This window comes from Muscardinus avellanarius, assembly GCF_963383645.1.
Source record: "Muscardinus avellanarius genome assembly, chromosome: 6".
Lineage (NCBI taxonomy): Eukaryota > Metazoa > Chordata > Mammalia > Rodentia > Gliridae > Muscardinus > Muscardinus avellanarius.
In genome coordinates this window covers 96,358,054-96,378,670 of record NC_137791.1, presented here as the reverse complement: position 1 = coordinate 96,378,670, position 20,617 = coordinate 96,358,054, and the positions used below count along the sequence as shown (strand labels likewise).

The 20,617-nt window shown below is 36.1% G+C and overlaps 1 protein-coding gene across 47 annotated transcripts in view; it reads left to right on the top strand.

The window, feature by feature from the left end:
• Window positions 1–20,617, top strand: part of FIP1L1 (factor interacting with PAPOLA and CPSF1) — a gene marked incomplete at both ends in the record, with an annotated part of 75,490 nt that overhangs the window by 8,616 nt on the left and 46,257 nt on the right. For 20 of the 47 annotated variants that reach the window (XM_080698133.1, XM_080698144.1, XM_080698156.1 and 17 more), the window contains 4 exons: window positions 5,846–5,910; window positions 6,569–6,676; window positions 7,312–7,442; window positions 15,064–15,173. In XM_080698133.1, the coding sequence (XP_080554259.1) occupies window positions 5,846–5,910; window positions 6,569–6,676; window positions 7,312–7,442; window positions 15,064–15,173 (414 nt within the window). Of the gene's footprint in view, window positions 1–5,845; window positions 5,911–6,568; window positions 6,677–7,311; window positions 7,443–7,730; window positions 7,800–15,063; window positions 15,174–20,617 lie in introns of all 47 variants that reach the window. The other 27 variants (XM_080698152.1, XM_080698146.1, XM_080698138.1 and 24 more) reach the window with 6 other exon arrangements.

The following is a 20,617-nucleotide window of genomic DNA, read 5'->3' as shown; positions in this document are numbered from 1 at the left end:
AAGTAGCAAGATACTGTGCCTGTATCAAACTGTCAGTATATTTTGTTGTGGTGGTGATGGCACTGGGAATTGAACACCAGGGGATCTATTTCTTGGTTGCATCTCTCACTCTTTTTTTTTTTTTTTAAGTGTCTCACTACTTTTTTTTAATTTTTTTTAAATTTTTTTAATTTATTTTTTCATATTTATTTTTAATTGGTGCACTGTATTCATACATCATAGTGGGATACATACTTTTGTAGACATACATGCACACATCGCCCAGTCAGTTCCCACCCAATCCCCACCCCATTCCCTCCCCATCCCTTCCTCCCATGCTTGGCTTAGTGGTTGACATCTAGTATTATAGCAATTTATCCAAAATTAAAAATGATAATCTCACATAACAGTTTCATTTGTCTGATACCAAGCTTTTGATGACTTAAAGATAGCATTTCAATATTTCTTTTTGCTTTCTTTCTTACCAGAGAATCTATTTTTTCTATTTTTTAGGTGAAACTATCATATATTTATATATTTATTTTTCAGAAAAAAAAAATCTATCCTAATATGGAATATGGACTCTAGGTACCCACATCGATCTTGAAAAAGAACAAAGCTAGAAGATATATATTTTCTGATTTCAAACCATATAAAGCTACAATAATTGAAACAGTGTAGTACTATTCTAAAGGCAGATATATAAACCACTGGAGTTAAATAAAAGCCTAGAGATCAATTCTTGCATATATTGTCAAATTATTTTTGACAAGGTTTCCACGAACATTTGGTGTTGGAAATATTAATCTTTTAACTAAATATTGTTAAAAAATAATAATTACATGGAAAAGAATAAAATTGGACCCTTACCTAATCCCATATACAAATATTAACTCAAAATAGATAATAGACCTAAATGTAAATCTCAAGACTATAAAATTTTAGGAGAAAATCTGGGTCATAAAACCTCACAACATTGAAATTGGCAGTGATTTCTTGGTTATGATTTCAATGGCACAGGCAACAGAGGAGTATACAAACTCCCTAAAAAATAAAAAAAAATATTGTATATCCAAAGACAATGTAAACAGAGTTAACAGTTACTAATAGAATGGGATAAAATATTTCCAATTGCTATATCTGAAGGTATATTAATATTCCAACTAGAAATCCTAAAACTTAACAACAATAAAGGCAAACAATACCATTTAGAGATAGGTAACAGACTAACATAAATAATGAATCTCCACAGATAACCAATCTTAGTTGTCTGTTGGATGGAAAATCTTGTTTCTCTAGTTCTGATGTGTGTTACCTATTTCTTCTTTGTAGTTAATCTCTTTGAGTATTTTCTCTAGTGCTGGTTTTGAAGACATAAATTCCTTCAGTTGCTGTTTGTCATGGAAGCTTCTTATTTCTCCATCTAATTTGATAGAAAGTTTTGCTGGGTAGGAAATTTTTGGCTGGAAGTTGTTTTCTTTCAAAATTGGGAATATGTTACTCCAAGCCCTTCTGGCTCTCATAACTTGGTTTGGGAAGTCTGGAGTGATTCTAATTGGTTTGCCTCTGAATGTCACTTGGCCCTTTGCTTTTGTTGCCTTTAAGATTTTCTGCTTGGCTTCCACATTGGTCATTTTGACAATTATGTGGCGTGGGGATCCTCTTCTCCGATCCTGTCTAAAGGGAGTTCTATAAGTTTCCTGGACCTGTGTATCGACCTCTTGCTCTATGTCTGGAAAATTTTCTGCTATTACTTCCTTGAAGAGATTGTTGATCCCTTTGGTTTCACTTTCTTTTCCCTCCTCTATTCCAATTATTCTTAGGTTAGCTCTCTTAAAATGGGCCCATATTTCTTCAATATCAGATTCCTGCTGTCGGATATTTTTTCCTAGATTAGAAACTATGCGTTCATTTTTGGAATGATCGTCTTCTAAGAGCGAGATTCTGTTCTCCATGTGTTCTAATCGGTTGTTTGTGCTTTGAATTGAGGCCTTTACTTCATTAATTGCATCCTTTATCTCTTTTTGGCTCTCTCTGAGTTCTTTTCGAAGCACCTCTATTATTTCTACAGTTATTTTCCTGATTTGATCTTCTAGAAATCTCTGATTTTCTGTTTTATCGGGTTCTGATGTTGTGGGGTTGTGAGCATTCATTGCTCCAGTATTATTCCTCTTTCCCATGATTTCAGAAGTTTGTGCCTTCTCTGGGTTCTTCCCTTGGGTCACTATGACTTCACTTAAGGTGCTCTGGTTCTCGAGTCTGTGGTATGTCAGACCCCACTACTCCTTTACTGGGTTGTATCACAGAGTCTCCGACCCAGAGAGTCGATAGAGGCTGCTTTAGACCGTGGGGGGTGCCAGGTTGCACGTTCTCCTATGGTGTGATATCACTGCCACTGCCCCTCTCCCACTGGGTCAAGTCCTAGTGAGTACAGTACTGGGATTTTTCCGCTGTGGCCCGCAATTTGACTCACTCTTCTTGAGTACGCAGATGTAGCTGTAGTGAGTTCCGTGCTGCTGCCGCCGGTGGCAATATGGCGCTGCTGCTACGCCCTCGGCTGTTGGGCTGGCGTTTTTTTTTTTTTTCTTGGTTTTGGTTTCCACTCTGAATCCCTGCAGCGTGTGCTGAGCTCAGACACTGGGAGCTTTAGATGTCCTCTGCACCGAAAAATCCCGCCTGGCTGCTCCGCAGCGGCTCCCCTCGGCTTGCTGTGGCCGTCCGTGAATTCGCCGGCAGTATGGCGCTGCTGCCGCGTCTGCCGCGTCCTCGGGCGTGAGGATCTCCTCTGTGGCTCTGTTCTCAGTCCACTTTCTCTCTGGAGCCTGGTGATTTTTTTTGTTTCTCTGGTGATGTTGTTTTCTGGCTTTGAAAGGCGCTGATTTTGTGGTAATGGATATTTGTTGTTAGTGGGGCTCTTAAGCCCCGCTTTTCTCGGTCGCCATCTTCCCGGAAGTCCTCTCACTCTTAATTATTATTATTTTTTAAATTTTGAAACAAGGTCTCACTAAGTGGGGGGGGGCTTACTTAAGTTGCTGAGGCTGGCCAGGAACCTGTGATTCCTGTCTCAGCCTCCCAAGGAGTGGGATTACAGGGTGCTTTACCACTCCCAGTTTACTACCTTCAGTGTTTGTTCCATTGTTTTTAATTTTTTTTCATCTTTGTCTGGATAGTCTGAGAATATTTCTTTCCTAAATGTAAGGTTAACTACATAGGTAAAGTTAAAAGGAAATGATAGTTTTTGATTTCTGAATTTATTAATTGATGGGAATACAAAGGTTTATACAGATAGTCCTTTTTTCTAGAAGTAGAGAGGAAGACAGATAAGTGAGCAAATATTTTCAGTGGGACTCAGATGCTAGAGTAGAAGCATAATAAGTGCTTTAAATGCTTTGAAAGGAAAGTTGCTGAAAGCCTAAGGTGTTGAGAAGATCCTAGAGGTAACATTTGAACTTGCTGAGTGATTTCTGAGACAGAGAACTGACAGAGGGCACTGCTAAAAACATAGACATAATGTAGCATACCTGAGAGGAACTACATGACTTGAAAATAGTGTAGAGGAAAAGGGATGGTTGAGCTCACTTAGGAAAGGAGTTAGGGTGTTTTGTACTGACCTCATGGAACATTTAAAGGTCTTTAGGCAGGTCAGATTATTTGAAACGATAAACCCTAAGTAGCAGTAGTTGGGATGGATTCGATGGAGAGAAGTTAACTAATAGAGTTTTCCCAGTGAGGCGATAATTTAAACTAAGCCCAGCAGTAGTAATGTAGAGAAGAATGGAAAACAGTTGTATTTGAGCAAGTGGTAAGTAGAAGTAACATGATGAGGTTCTTGGTTGTGGATGAAAATGACCAAGGACTCCCTGACATAAAGGTTCTGGAACAGTTAATTGAATTGAATACAAATGGTTTAAAATAAAGCAGTTTAAAATAAAATAATTTGACATATTTTGATATTCCTCTAGAAAAGGATATAGGATCCAACACCTACTGTAGCTTGAGATCTCATAGGGAGTGTGATCTGTTGGACAGTATTATCATATTTGCTTAAATACAATTTTTCAATAGAGCTAAGCTTCTCTGCACATGGTATAAAGACTTGGTGGCTTAATAAAGAAAAGCAATGTTTCAAAAGGCAGCATGGGGAATGAAAAGTAGCTTAGTAAGAAGCAAAGATGTTTATTTATTGAACACTTATGGGGAAGCCTGATAAATACTGTTTTTTATTCTAGTAATACCGTAAAAGGACAGTTTAGAGATGGCGAATGGTTTTTGTACACTAGAATTTCAGATCAGAACTTTTGTACATCATACTGAATATTAGTATTCCTAAGCTGCTTTTGCTGTGCTGAACTTGAATTGTTGAAATGTAAGCATTGCAAAAACAGAAACCCTATTTGTTTAGTTTCTCATTTTCTTTTCCTTAGCCTAGAACCATATTGGACACATTTTCTGTGCTCAGTAAGCATTTATTAGATGAATTAATAAGTCTAAGAAGATTAGCTGTTGCAAATTGGTAGTGATAGTACTGCTTGACAATACAGTTTAATTAGTGCTACTTTGCACTTTCTGCATTTATAACAATGTAGCTACGATTATTTGGTAATATTATTTGTATTATTACTATTTATTTTTTCTGAACTGGGTATTGAACCCAGGACTTTCAACTTCCGAGCTACACTCCCATCCCTATTTTTTATTCTTTATTTTGAAACAGGGTCTAAGTTGCTGAGAGCCTCACTAAGTAGCTGAGGCAGGCCCCGATGCTGCGATTCTCCTGTCTCAGCCTCCCAAGTACTGGGATTATAAGCATGCACCACCATGCTGCGCTAAATTATTTGTATTATTGCATTTATACTTTTTTTTTTTTTTTTTTTTTGGTGGTGGTACTGGGGTTCTTGGAAACCCTTCTATCTCCAGGTTATACTCCCAGACCTATTTTATATTTTATTTGGAAACAGGTCTCTTAAGCCAGCAAGGCTGGCTTCGAACCAGTGCGATCCTCCTGTCTCCACCTCCCAAGCACAGGGATTACAAGTGTGTGCCACCACGCCTGGCTATACTTTCTTTAAAAAGCAAAAACCTGACTGTTAATTAACTAAACCTGAGTCCTTTAAATTTAGTAACCTGAAAACAAGATGCAAATACTAAGCAAACAAAATGCTATGAATCATCACAAGTCTAATTGGCTGAACCTGTGATAGAAAAGAACCATGTAAAATAGCATGGATATAATGTGAAAAATATATTGTTGAAAATGTTATATATAACTTGAGGTCTTAGAATATCTTTGCTTACTATAAATCATACCACCTTTGCTTAAGATGAATCATACTCCTGAGCTATATCCCCAGCCCTAGTTTTTTATTCTTTATTTTGAAACAGGTCTCACTGAGTGGCAGAGGGCTTCACTAAGTAGCTGAGGTTGGCCAGCTACTACTGCGATCCTTCTGTCTTAGCCTCCTAAATGCTGAATTACAAGCGTATGCCACCATGCCTGGCCTGATAGAGATTTTTTATTAACAATAAAAAACGAAAAAAGGAAGCCTATGGATTTAGTAACAAGGTGGCAACATTTTATTCTTGCATATTGCTGTTAACATTGAACAACTAGGAGTCGAGAAAATAAAGCAAAGGCATATCTTCTCAGCCAAATTTCTTGTGAAGTTTGCAACAGTGGGATATTGTCTTAGTAGCAGGTACACTTTTGAGATGAAAACAAGTCAAACTTCAAAAACTTTTTAAAAATTATATAAAGTATTTTCTGAAATGTGCAAGTCAATGTCAGTCTACATTAACTATATATGTATATAATATTGAATATTGTACTTTTTTGGATTTATTATGATAATTTTGATTTTTTTCTTAGGAGTTACGGTACAGCTCCTGTAAATCTCAATATCAAGACAGGGGGAAGAGTTTATGGAACTACAGGTAAAATTTGTATATGCTGTTGCATCAATATGAAAATAAGGCAGATAAACTCAATTAGGTCATAAGTAGATTGTGGTAGCATTTATTTATTTGGTACTTGGGATGGAACCCAGGGGCATTATACCTCCTAGCGACACCCCCAGCCCGATTTTTTATTCTTTATTTTGAAACAGAGTCTCGCTGGGTTGCAAAGGGCCTCACTAAGTTGCTGAGGCTGTCTGCCAATCGCCACCCTCCCTTCTCAGCTTCCTGAGTGCCGGGATTACAAGTGTGTGCCACTGCTCCCGGCTTGTGATAGCTTTTATAGTGTACAGTGTTTGACAGACATTGGCAAATTTTCTGTAAATGACCAGTAGCAAATATTTTAGGCTGTTGAGGCTATGTAGTTTTTTTTTTTTTATAACTCTTCAAAAGTGAAAAAGCCTTTAGTGTGCAAAGGTTTATAAAGCTTATGATAAGTAACAAGTTCCTTTTCATCCAGTTTGTTTGACTTGACCTATTTTTATTTTTGTAAGCATTTCTAATGCTCTGTTTGGAACCCTTACTATTTTTGTGTGCCAGCAATAGTAAGAGTGTTACTTTTTTTTGGTTTAGGGTATTGCTCAGTTTCTTTCTAATGTAGCTTCTTTCTTTACCATTTTGTATTCCTAAAAAATAGGAACAAAAGTCAAAGGGGTAGATCTTGATGCACCTGGAAGCATTAATGGAGTTCCACTCTTGGAGGTAGATTTGGATTCTTTTGAAGACAAGCCATGGCGTAAACCTGGTAAGATTACTGTGAATTATACTAATTTAAAAAGATTTCTAATGTGATGTTACAGAAAAATATTTTTGAGCACCAATCTGTTAATGTTTTCTCAATGTTATTTTTATTGTCTTAAGCAAACAATGAGAAATACGGAATTATTTTATTAAATCTTCCTGGTGGCCAGCATTACTGTGAATGTAGACTTGTGTATTTATTACAATGTCATTTCTTTTCTTTTCTTTTCTTTTTTTTTTTTTTTTGGAGCTGGGAATAGAACCCAGGGATGTTCTACCTCAGAGCTACACCCCCAGCCATATTTTTTTATTTTGAAACAGAGTCTCACGGAGTTACAAAGGACCTCACTAAATAGCTGAGTCTGCCGCGTACCCGGATTCTCCTGTCTCAGCCTCTCAAATGCTGGGATTACAAGCGAGCACTACCATGCTCAGCTTTTACAATGTCATTCCTAAAGGAAGTATTTTTGGTCAAAATTGTTTCTAGTGTTGGTTTGTGGTGGTAATTTTGAGAACTAGTGAAATTAGAAGGAAGTAGTAAGGCTAGTAGAACTAAATTTATGTTTGTATAGTTCGTTATATTTTTGATGCTCTATAGCATTGAAATATTTGCACACTAAAAGTATGTTTTATCTTTAGGTGCTGACCTTTCTGATTATTTTAATTATGGTTTCAATGAAGATACTTGGAAAGCTTACTGTGAAAAACAAAAGAGGATACGAATGGGACTTGAAGTTATACCAGTTACTTCTACTACAAATAAAATTACGGTAATTAGTAAATATTCCAGAATACCCCTGCTTTTTCTACTGCCCCACTTTTACTCCCCCAAATAAATAGCTTTTTCCATATTAAGGTGGTAAAGTTCTATATGATACTTTAAAATTTTATGTCCTTTGCCATGTATGTTTTTCCCCCTTTTTCAGAGTTTCATATTAATGGATTATTTTATGTTCTTATTTTCAAGTCACTGACTAGCCACAGCTAGTTTGTCTTTATGTGGCCTATCCATAAAAAATTGTGTGGTATCTTAATGGGGAATATGTTATTTAACTTAGGCCGAAGACTGTACTATGGAAGTTACACCAGGTGCAGAGATCCAAGATGGCAGATTCAATCTTTTTAAGGTGAATTTTAGTAAATTATCCTTGGTTGCTCTCATTTTTTGTTCTTGAGTCTGCTCCCATACCACTACTCAAGGGACAAATTTTAAGTGAAAATAGCTACCTTTTTTTCCAAACCTTTAGCTTCCTGGTGACTTACAAATTTGCTGATTGTTGTTTTATCTCCACTTTTGCAAGCATGTGAATTTATGGCCTATTGTACTAACAAATGCCCAGTAAAACTATCCTTTGCTATATGTTGTGGTTTTATTTTGAATATAGTACATGTTCCTTCGTAGGACATAAAAGTCTATAATAACAGGTCAAACTCTCATTATAGAACATGCTTCAATCTTTCTCAGCAGAAATGGAGGCTTATTTTTCTCATTTTTTTTAAAAAAAGCAACAAGAATGTTTGGCATAATGTTTTTATCTGTGTGATGCTGAAATAATTGGTGTAATGTCTCTTAGTTCAAGATATTTTGGGGAATTTTACACATTATCTCAAGAGCTTTTGAGAACTTAATAGAATGGGATTTATGTGAGGGAATCGAAGATTGATACTACCACTTGGCTATCAGGGCTGATATCTGGTTTCTCCATACCATGTATGGTCGTGGACCTGTCCAAAAAATAAGCTTATATTTTTATACTTCTTTTCCTGAAATTTGATTTAATATTCCTTTTTCTTCTTCTTAACATTTGATTTCTATATTGAATGACACTGAGATGAAGATTGGGAATAGCTTTTAAATTGGGAAAAATATTCAGGGAACTTTTGTAGTCTGTGTGTGGAACCTTGTGCCCCTTTTGGGACTGCAGCCCTGTCCACCAAACTAGTGCCTTATGCAATGCATGTGCTATATCCGCAGATGTAGCCGCTCTGCTGGCCACAGTTCTATGTAGAGAATTTAATTTTAATTTGCATTCTACTATGGGTGAGTATTTGGTTCTTGTTCTGTTGTAATAAATATTCTCAAAATACTTGATGGTGTCTGTTTGTTTGTTTGTTTATTGGCACTGGGAATTGAACCCAGGGGCATTTTACCACTGAGCTACACCCCTAGCACTTTTTATTTTTTATTCTGAAAGTTTTCTTAAGTTACCATGTGCTTGTCTTGAACTTGCAATCTTCTTCTCTCATCCTCTAAAGTACTGAGATTACAGACATGGGCTACCATGCCTGGCTGATGTCTATTCTATTTTAAATGGTAATATTCTTTTTGGTGACCATGTCTACTTAGGCATTGAATATGTTTAATATTTGATTATAGTGAATAGATAAAAAAAAGTTGTCTTAATAAGGAACTAGTCCATTTACAGTGATGCTTTTTTCTTCTAATAGAAATGAGATCTTTCATTATAAACTGACAGCTTCCAAGTATTTTATGTTTTTACAGTAAACTTTTAAAAACATAGAAAAAGAAATTCCTAGGGACTACTCTCGTTGAAAGTAATCTGTTGTTAATTTTTTTTAATTTCCAAGAATGTCTTATCATTGAACTATAACATCCTATTTTTTTTTTTTTTTTAATGTGTGGTACTGGGGATGGAATCCAGGGCCATTCTACCACTTAGCTATACCCCCAACCCTATTTTTTATTCTTTATTTTGAAACAGGGTCTCACTGACTTGCAAAGGGCCTCACTAGGCTGATACTGTCTGAAAACTGCGATCCTCTTGTCTTGCCTCCCAAATGATGGGATTACAAGCGTGTGCCACCATGCTCAGCTAATTTTTATTTTGAAATAGTGTCTCACTAAGTTGTGGAGGGCCTCACTACTTGCTGAGGCTGTCCTAGGACATGTGATCCTCCTGTCTCAGCCTCCCAAGTACTGGGATTACAGATATGTACCAACATGCCCTGGTATATAAATTCTTCTTGCAGTAATGAAGTATCTTTTTCTCCTATTTCTCAAAGGATATTAATGATAGGTTGGTTTGTTTTCATTAGGTTTTCTTTTTCTGCATAATCTACTTCCTTCAAGTTGATTTTTTTATGTTTGTTACTCTTGGCTTCTGACTTGGACTTTGTTCAGATATTTATTGACAGTTGGCCCTTGTGTAAGAAGTGGGCTACTAAAAGTTGAGTGAAAGCTCTGTGTATATAAATATAATTTGACTGTAGGCTTTCCTGTATAATTGTTTTTCATATTAGAGTTTTTGTGTTATTTGCCATTTCTTTTCATGGTAATTTAATTTTGCAGAGAACACATAGTTTCCTGCCTAAAGGGTATATGCCTGGCAAATTTAAATGTTCTGGGAATTGGAGTTGTCAGTTTCTGGGCCTTTTGGGGTCCTGCTATGATAATTTGTCACTACATATTTGTTTTCTCTGTGCTGACTTAGGATTCAGTTTTCTTTGTTCTGTTCAGTCAGATACTATTTTCTTCATCTGTTTTCAGAGTCTTAATTTTGTCATTTTCTTTATTTTTTGTTCTAATGGGTTGAAACAAAATTATAATTATGACTTTAATTTTTTTTTACCCTAACATTATTTGGTAAGTGTTCTCCTAAGTTATGTCTGTGATTGTCAATATTTGTATAATCAATTATTTGAGTGTGCCACAATTAAGTTTCTTTTTTAGATATTTATTAGGTTAAACTTTTATAAGTGAGGTTATCATGGGTAACTGAATAAAGTTTCAGAAAATAATTCTACAACTTTTAGTACTTAGTATAATATTGGCAAATATGTAAATTCTCAAGTTTAGGTTTTAATTAAGTTTTGTTAAGAATCATAGACCTGGCATAAATTTTTAGGAAATCATAGTATCTTGTAGTCTTATTTCTTAAAATATTAGATCATATAAGATAATTTTATTCTGGTTAGACAGATTTTGAATCTGTATTAATGTCAACATCTTAGTAGAAGGTTAACAATTGGATAATGATAATTGAAATTGACTGGCAAGTTTGCTAGAATACTGGGGAATTAAAAATGGTTTCATATGAATATATTATGGAGAAATTAAAGATAAAACAAAAATTAGAAAATACAAGTAATTTGTACATTTTTTAAAGTTCTTCCCTGACTTCCTATGCTCTCATTTTTCTTTCTGTTATAGAAATTTCTTTCCTTTCTTTCTCCATCTTTCTTTTATGCCCTCACTTCTCTTCCTCCCCGTTTTTTATTTCATTTTATTTTAGTGGAATAGGGGATTGAACCCAGGGATATTCTACCTCTGAGCTACACCCCCACCCCTATTTTTTATTGTTTTACTGTTGAAATGGTCTCACTAGTTGTTGAGAGCCTCCTTAAGTAGTTGAGGTTGGCCGCAAACCTGCAATCTTCCTGTCACAGCCTCCCAAGCACTGGGATTACAAGTGTGTGCCACTCTGTCCAGCTTCCTCGCCAGGTTTTAATCGAGCATTGATTATACCAAGCACTATATGAGGCTTAGGTGGACAGAGATTGTAAGCATGATGTACATATATAGTCTTGCAGTTTATCTGTCTTAATGGGAAAGGTAAATATTCATCATGCCAAAGATTATTTTGTGATACTAGGGATTGACCCAGGGGCATTCAGTTGTTGATTACTACCACAGCCCTTTTTTTAAAATTTTATTATAGGGTCTTGCTAGGTTGCTGAGAGTCTACTTTCTGAGGCTGTCCTCAAACCTGCTATCCTTCTGTCTAAGCTTCCTGTGTTCTGGGATTATAAGTATGCACCACCACACCTGGCTATGTCAAAGATTATATAGTTAATAAACTCTGTGTATTTTGACAGACTCTGAAGAAGTGACATTTATTAAGCTGAGTCCCAGCATCCATTAAGCAAATATTTACTGAGTACTTATTGCATGTAAGGCACTTGGGATAGAGTTTTATATTATATGTAGCCCATTTCTTCAAAGATCTGATTTAGAAAGACAGTAAACCGTAGTCATACAACAAAATAAGATACTGTCAGATCTTATTAGTGAGAAATTCTATGAAAAAAACCCAAAATGATAACCTGGGGGAGAGACTGAGAATAGTAAGGGAAGGCTACTCTAGGGAGACAATTTGAATAATTCAGTTGTCTTCATATTCACAAGGAATACATTCCAATACCTCTTATTGAGTGCTTGAAACTGCAGATAGTACTAAACCCTCTATATATTATGCTTTTTTCTGTATACATGTCAATAATAGATTAATTTGTGAATTAGGCAGAATAAGAGATTAGCAGCAACAATGATAAGAAAAAAGACAATTATAATACACTAATGAAAGCTATATGAATGTGATCTCTCAAAATATCTTAATATACTATGGATTTTAGCAACTTCAGTATCTGATGTTTTCTTTAAGTTGAAAACTTTTACTTGAAGCATTTTTACAGTTTCCCTGGCATATTCCGACTGCCACCATCACTACTCTTAAACTCTGGGACTGTTATTAAGATCAGCCCTGTGACACCACCATAGTGGATCCAGTATCTAGGCAGTTAAATGATTAATGGTCACGTAGCATAATACAATGTTGATTCACTAAAGGGAGGATTCATGTCCAGGTGGGATGGTGTTAGAAAGGTGTGAAATTTTATCATGCTACTTAGTATGTAGTTTAACTTAAGAATTCTTTATTTTTGGAATTTTCTTTTTGTTGTTCTTGGACTGCTTTTGACTTGTGGTAGCTAAAACTATAGAAAGTGAAACCATAGGTTGGTGGGACTACTGTGCTTGAATGATTAGAAGGAGAAGTCATGAGGAGATCTGGAGAGAGACTATTCTATGTAGAAGGAACATCTAGTACAAAATCCCTGACTAAGGTGGAAGAGTTTATATGTCAGAAAGTACAAAGGGGAAAAAGTCCAATGTGACTAGGCTAGTAAAGATGAGTTGGGAAGAGTAGAGGAAACCAAGGTCACAGAGGTAGGCAGGGCCCTTACCATGCAGTCCTCATAGGCCACGATAAGTCTTTTTTACCTGGTTCCAATGAGAAACTTAGAGAATTTGAGTATGGAAGAAACAGAGTTTTATTTACACTTTAAAAAGGTTACTTTGCCTGTTTAGAGAGTTGTTTTTCTTTTCTTTCTTTTTTTTTTTTTTTTTTGTGGTGCTGGGGCTAGAACCCACCCAGGGGCATTCCACCTCTGAGAAACACCTCCAGATCCCTATTTTTTTATTCTTTATTTTTATTTTTATTTTTATTTATGTGTGTGTGTGTGTGTGTGTGTGTGTGTGTGTGTCACTGGAGATTGAACCCAGAAGCATTCTTCCTCTAAGCTAAACCCCCAGCCCAATTTTATTTTATTTTATTTTTTTTGGAAACAGGGTCTCACTAGGTTGCAGAGAACCTCACTAAGTAGCTGAGGCTGGCTTTGAACCTGCAATCCTCCTGTCTCAGTCTCCCAAGTACTGGGGTTACAAGTGTGCGCCACCACGGCCGGTTCTGATTCTTTATTTTGAAACAGGGTCTCACTGAGCTGCAAAGGACCTCACTAAGTAGCTGAGGCTGTTCTTGAATCTTGATCCTCGTGTCTCAGCCTCCTAAACGCTGAGATTACAAGCCTGTGCCACCATGCTCAGCTAGGATCAGTGCATTTTTATTTATTTATTTATTTTTTATTTTTTATTTTTTTGGTGGTACTGGGGGTGGAACCCAGGGCATTCTACCTCCAGGATATACTCCCAGACCTATTTTATATTTTATTTGGAAACAGGGTCTCACTAAGTTGCTGAGAGCCTCACTAAGTAGCTGAAGCTGGCTTCGAACCTGTGTGATCCTCCTGACTCAGCCTCCCAAACGCGGGGATTATAAGTGTGCACCACCACACCCAGCTTTAAATGGGGTTTTAAGAACCAGAATTTATTTACAAGTAAATATAATGTTAAATCCTAATTGTATGACAATATCAATTAGGGATCAGGCTGGTATTAATAAATGAAAGATCTAACTATAATGGCTTAAAAACAAGATTTTTTTTTCTCCATACATAATGATTCATTGGAAAGTAGATGATTTCTGGAATTGAGTCAGTGGTTCAAATTTATGAAAGTTAACATAGGTGAGATTCTCTTTTTCTATGTCTAGGCTGAATTAAGATGGAAAAGGGCCAGTAGAATTTAGGGTCTAAAATGATGGTGTGATGTTACTAAATGTAGGAGAACTTTGTTTAAATTTAATAATTTGATGATGATTTTAAGATAGGAAGGTGAGTATAAAAACAAAACAATACCAGTCTAAAGGAATATGACTAGGTATCACTCAAAGGACCTGATACTTATGGAAGGGATAGGCATACAAGTCTGAGAGATTAGGGGGTAAGTGGACACACCTGGATTGGAAGTTAATATAAAGAAGGTGAGGAAGTATTAAGGAGACAGATGTAGCTGCCTTCAAGCTTTTATGTCTACTGAAGTGGCAGGATGGTTACTGTTAAGGGGATGGGAAAAGAGGAGAAATGGTATGTATGCACTGGAGCATATTATTCTGAATAGTAAATGGTCAGAATGGTTAAAATGGCCACAAATTGTTTTATAGATAAAATTAGGAAACACAAAAGGGAAAAATTCTTCAAGCCCTTTCTTGAACATTGAAACATGAAGTCACAACTGAGTATCTTGGGCATATTTGTGTTGATCTGGATGAGTTTATGTAAGTCCCAAAGAGTTACTGTCTATTGGGCTTCTAAGTGACAAAATGTGACCTTTGTTTTGGTTTTGGTTGTATTGGGGATTGAAACTGAGGGTATTTTAACATGGAACTACACCCCCGCCCTTTTTATTTTTTTTTTTATTTGAAATAAGGTCTTGTAGTGTGGCATGGTGGCACATGTTTGTAATCCCAATACTTGGAAAGCTGAGACAGGAGGAACACAGATTTGTAACCAGCTTCAGCAACTTAGGCCCTCTGCAACTTAGATCCTGTTTCAATATAAAAAATAGGTCTGGTGGTAGCTCAGAGGTAGAATGCCTCTACGTTTAATCCCCAGTGAGAAAAAAAGAAAAAAGAAAGAAAAAGGGTCTTGTTAAGTTACTGTACACTGGCCTCCAACCTGTGATCCTATTGTCTCAACTTTCCAAGTACTAGAATTACAGGTGTGTGCCACCATGCCTGGCTCAAACTTCTTAATACCTGGAACATTTTCATTTTGTAATCCATCTTTAGTGCCTTCCACATAATGCTTATTTAAAATACTTTAATATTCAGTCATAAAACATTCTGTGTATTTAACTGCAAATTAAAACTTAATTTTAACACGTTCAGTGCATTGTGTTTGAGTGTTCTGTTAAACTAATATCTCTGGTTTTTTTTTCCCTCTTTTTTTTTTTTTTTTCTTTTTTCCTTCTTTAAGGTACAGCAGGGAAGAACTGGAAATTCTGAGAAAGAAGCAGCACTTCCATCTACAAAAGCCGAGTTTACTTCTCCTCCATCGTTATTCAAGACTGGACTTCCACCAAGCAGGTGAGTTAGACAGTTGTAACTCAGTTACTGTGATGCATTGGTATCTGCGGTGTATTTGTGCTGCATATAAGATCTCCCAGTCTTCTACCAACAAACCCTGGAATGCTGTATGAGGCAAGCAAGAATGAAGCACAGTGTGTAGACAGGTCATGTATAAAGAAACAGGACCACTTTCAGGACAAGTGGTCACCGTGATCTTGCTGTTTTTGTGCCTATTTTTACAGAAAGACTTATCGGAGTTCCTAAGTCTAAATCCATCAGCTTAAAGGTTTTTGGCTGATATTAGTTCAAAAGAGATTGTAGAAATTTCTGCCTGGAAAGTCTTTCAATTAAAGCATTTTTCTTTGTTTTTTATGTGATAGTACCTAGTTTTGTGTTTACAAAGTACTGGATGTAGCAAGCAGATATATGCTGGAAAATGTCCTTTTTATTCAAATGTGACACACATCTACCCTATTATCCCATAAAAGGAAAATGACAACGGAGAGGCTTAGACTAGGAGAGTTGATAGTGTGAACAGTTTTAATATTGGGTTAGATAAAAGTGACTTTAAGTGTGGATCTGAAACAAATCAACTGATCTATTACTAATTCTTAGTCAGATCATTTACCTTTTGTTTTCCATGTTTAAATTTATTTTATGCAGTTTTCTGTTTTCATTCTTCTAGTTTTTTATTGCACTTCACAACATATTAATGCTGGAAGAGAGAGCATCTTGCTCAGCTTTAAAGATTCTTAAAGCTTTTAGCTAAAATGTCAGAAAAATGATTCAAGATTTTTTGTGGATTGTCATAGACATGTCCATATGTTTATTATTTAAGTTAAATACAGCTGGGTATGGTGGTGCACATCAGTAATCCCGGTACTTGGGAGTCTGAGACAGGAGGATTGCAGGTTTGAGGCCAGCCTCAACAACTTAGGCCATTAGCAACATAGATAGACCTTGTTTCAAAATAAAAAATGGACTGTGGGTGTATCTCAGAGGTAAATGCTCCTGGGTTCAATTCCAGTACTAAATACATTAAATAAATAAATGAAATGCAATCTTACAAAATGACTAAAAAATTTATGATATCCAAGGAATATTGATCTTTTTAATAGATAACATTCCTCCGGTTTTTTCTTTCATTTGAAAGGTCAACTTTAATTCACTGAGCTTATGATGTTCTGTAGCTTCAAATGGTATTAAAAATTTAGAATCTGGAAGTAAACTTGTAGCGTTCAGATTCTAGGTTTGAGACTTCATAGTATATGTCCCTGAGCAAGTTCCTTAAGTGTTTAAGGTCAGGATTTCCTAGTCTTCATTATATAGTAATACTGTTTATCTCACTGTATAGCTGTGTGTATTAAGTACATTTATTTATATAAAATGTTTTAAAACAAAGCTTGGTGCATAGGAAATATTCTCTAGATACTTATTGTTATAATTAACCTATTTAAAATTCAGTAGCAGTTTTTCTGTAGTTTTGTGTTTAAATTTGTGTTGGATTGTATAGGATAAATATAGAAAAACCTTTGGCTTTTTCTATAATTGAAATAAATGAGAAGCCAATGTCAGATTTTGGGCGAGCAGTAAAATAATCAGATTTAGGTTTGTAAAAATCTCATTTTGGCTGCTTTATTAATACCCTATAGAGTGATTAAGGATGGAAACCAGCCATTAGGGAAATTGAACCAATGATCTAACCAAGTGATAGTTTTGATTTGGACCAAGGTAATAGTGGTGGAGATGGTGAGAAGTAGGCAGATACTGGATATATTTCAAAAGATAAGCCAGTAGCCCTTGTTGATAGATTGGGTATAGATTATGGGGAAAATAAAATGAAGAATGAGTGATAATTTTTGCCCTACTTAGCTGGAATGATGGAGTTATTACTAAAGTGGAGATGATGATAGAGGAAGTATGGCATTTGGAGGGAAAAGATCAAGACTTCAGTTTAGGGCAATAAGATTGAAATGTCTGTCTCACATACAAATGGAAAATTTGAGTGGAAAGTTGAATATGTGCATCTGGAATATAGGGGAAGAGTCCTGGCTGGAGATATAATTTGGAGTGATCACTGTTTCAGCTCTATTAAAGTTATAAAATGGGATTAAACCATAAAAAAGTACTAGTAGGGAACTGGTAAAAGTACAGACCCTTGAAGCACTCACTGTCTTACACATCAGAAAAATAAGAGAAGTCAGTAAAAAGACAGGAGGAATGACTAGTGAAAGAAAGAAAAACCAGTGTGTGTTTTAGAAGGAAGTGTTTCAAGGAGGAATGATCAACTACAGACATGACTGGTCAAGAAGGTGAAGCATGAGAATGATTCTTGGCTTTTCCAATGTGAAGGTCATTGGTGATCCTGACCAGAATCGTTTTCAGTGGTACAAGACTTTGGAGTGGGTTCAAGGGAGAATGGAAAGAGAGGAATAAGAAAGAAAAAAGAAAAACGTTTTAAAGACTGTTTGCTTTAACTTTGGGACAGTATCTGGAGGGAAGTTTGAGATGGGAAGGTTTTTCAAAATGAAAACATTTGCTACATTTCAAATTCTGAAGGGTTGAGTTACTGGAGGAGAAATTGATGGTTGAACAAGAAGTGAGGCAGTAGTTGTAAAACTGTGTCATGGTTAATAAGGCATATAATATGCAGTTTGTGAAGTTAGCTGTAAGTAGGAGCATGCACAGCAAACAGTTCACTTACGGTCATGAGAGAATGCAGGATACATATCCCCGGTGCAAGTAGGTAGGTAGGTGGATACTAGTAATGGGAATAAATGAAAGCTCTAATTGCTTTTGTTTGCCCAACAGAGTAAGAGAGTGAAGTTAGTGAAACGCACTGAAGGATTGAGAAGAGAGGAGGTCTGTGTGTGAGCAAGGGAAAGGAGTAGGATTGCTTGTTGATGTAGCTGAAAGGGAATATAGGGTCAAGAAGTGGTTTTCTTCAAGATAGGAGAAATTACAGAATTGTCTGTGCTTGTGGGAATGAGTCAAATGAAAAGTTGATGGCGTAGAGAGAAACTTTCCCCCCCCCCAATTTTTCTAGAGATTAGTGACATTTAAAATGAGACATGTTAGCTTGTGTATATATTTCTCACCTTTGTCAGGTATGTGTGTATTCATGAAGAGTCAAAAGACTAATATTTAACAGGAGTATAGGTTATAACAGGTAAAAGTCGTGAAAAAGAAAGTAAGCATGTACTTGAAGGAGTGATTATAATTATGTACCAAGGATATGAGAGGTGAAGGTACTAAGGCGATATGGATAAGGGAAGAAGGGAGCACAGAGATAGGCAAGGAGCAGTAAAAAATTGATGAAGGAATAACCGAGAAATCAAGCCCATCACTACTAAATAAAAAGCAATAATTCCTTATGCAACCTATAGAAACATACCTAGCATGTCAGTACTAATACATTTGAATATAAAGGACATTACCCACTGCTTACCAGGAAAGATTCTTTCTTAGATTCATCTTCATTGGATCAAAGATACCTTTCAGTCATTGTGAAGTATTTCCCTTAAAAAAAAAAAAAACGATGTTTTCCCCCTATTTACTCATTATATTTATAAAAATTGTATAGAATCTTTGAAAGTAAAATTTTGTTGGCTTTTATTAAAGGAGAAGACTCAGTAATATCATTTATTAAAACTTAACAGAGAGCCGAGCATGGTGATGCATGCTTGTACTCTGAGCATTTGGGAGGCTGAGACAGGACTGCGGTTTGTGGACAGCCTCAGTTACTTAGAGGCCTTTTTCAACTCAATGAGACCCTGTTTCAAAATAAAAGACTTAAAAATAGGGCAGGGGATGTAGCTCTGAGATAGAATGCCTTCCATCCCCAGTACTGCAAAAAACAGCAAAAAACATAATAGAGACAGTAAAACACTTAAGAGTAATGAGCTAACTACTGATGTAATCATTATATTTCCAATGTTGAAATTGTAGATTACATTAATGTAGAGACAGATGTTAATGAAAAGTTGTTTTGTGTGTGTGTGTGTGTGTGTGTGTGTGTTACTGAGGATCAAACCTAGAGGCATTCTGCCTTCAAGCTACACTTCCATTATTTCTTATTTGGAAACAGGGTCTTCCTGGGTTGATGAGAGTCTTATTGCATGCTGAGGTTGTTCTTGAACCTGTGCTCCTACTGTCTCAGCTTCCCAAGTACTGGGATTACAGGTGTGTGCCACTACACCCTGCTATAAATTTGGGTTTTTACTTTTGTCAGTAGAAATGCTGGGTTTCTAACTCTGTTCTGCCCAGAAAATTGGTATTAAAACTACATGTTCTGTGTGTGTGTGTGTGTGTGTGTGTGTGTGTGTGTGTGTGTGTGTGTTATTGGGATGGAACCCAGGGACTTTCTACCTCTGGGCTACACCCCCAGACCTATTTTATATTTTATTTGGAAACCGGGTCTTAGTAAGTTGCTGAGACTGGCTTTGAACCTGCACAATCCTCCTTTCTCAGCCTCCCAAGTGCTGGGATTACAAGCATGCGCCACCATGCCTGGCTTACATGTTCTATTTAATATATAAGAATTTTCTGCTTAATATTTAAAAGTTTTATTATTATTTACCTGTTTTTGAAGTCCATACATACAGAAAGGTGACATATTGTGACTGTACGCAAAGTAAGGTTCTTGATGTTTTTACAAACTCAACATACCTACGAAAACCAGCACATAGCTCTGTAAACAGATCGTTGCCGTCCCCTCCTCTCCTCAAAGTCCATTTTGCTCCTTCACTTGTTTTCATTTTCCTAATGTTTTATATTGACAAAAGTTTAAAACTGCAAGAAAGTACAAAAACTTCCACATACACAGATCAATTAGGTACTAGCGTCATAATTTGCTTCGTAATTTCTCAAACATTTTTCTTTCTGAGCCATTTGAAGTTTGATTGTTGGCTTTATTCTCTTCTGTCCCTACATACTTCAGCTTGTATTTTTTAAGAACAAGGACATTGGTTGTATAATCATAGGACACAGTTATCAAAGTGAGAAAAATCTGATGATACTTTATCTATACAGTTTGTAATTTTTGCTAGTTATCCCAGTCATGTCCTTTTCTGCATTTCTTTTCTTTCCTTCTGGATTTAGGATTCAGTCTGGGTCATATTCAGTTTTTTTCCCTCTATATTTCTTTTAAATCTGGAACAGCTTTAGATTTCAGCCTTTCATTGTTCATTGTGACATTTAATTTGCTAAAAGTTCAGTTATTTTATAGACTGTCCTTCAGTCTGTTTGCTTGCTGTCTCCTCATTACACTCAGGCTTTGCTTTGTAAGTCATCTTGTGTCTTTATATCATCCTGGAGGTACATGATATCATTTTGCTCCATTATTTTATTAGTAATGATAGTGGGTTTTTTTTTTTTTTTTTTTTTTGCGGGTCTGGGGATAGAAGAACCCAGAGGCATTCAACCTCCGAGCTATACCCCCTGCCCTATTTTTAATTCTTTAT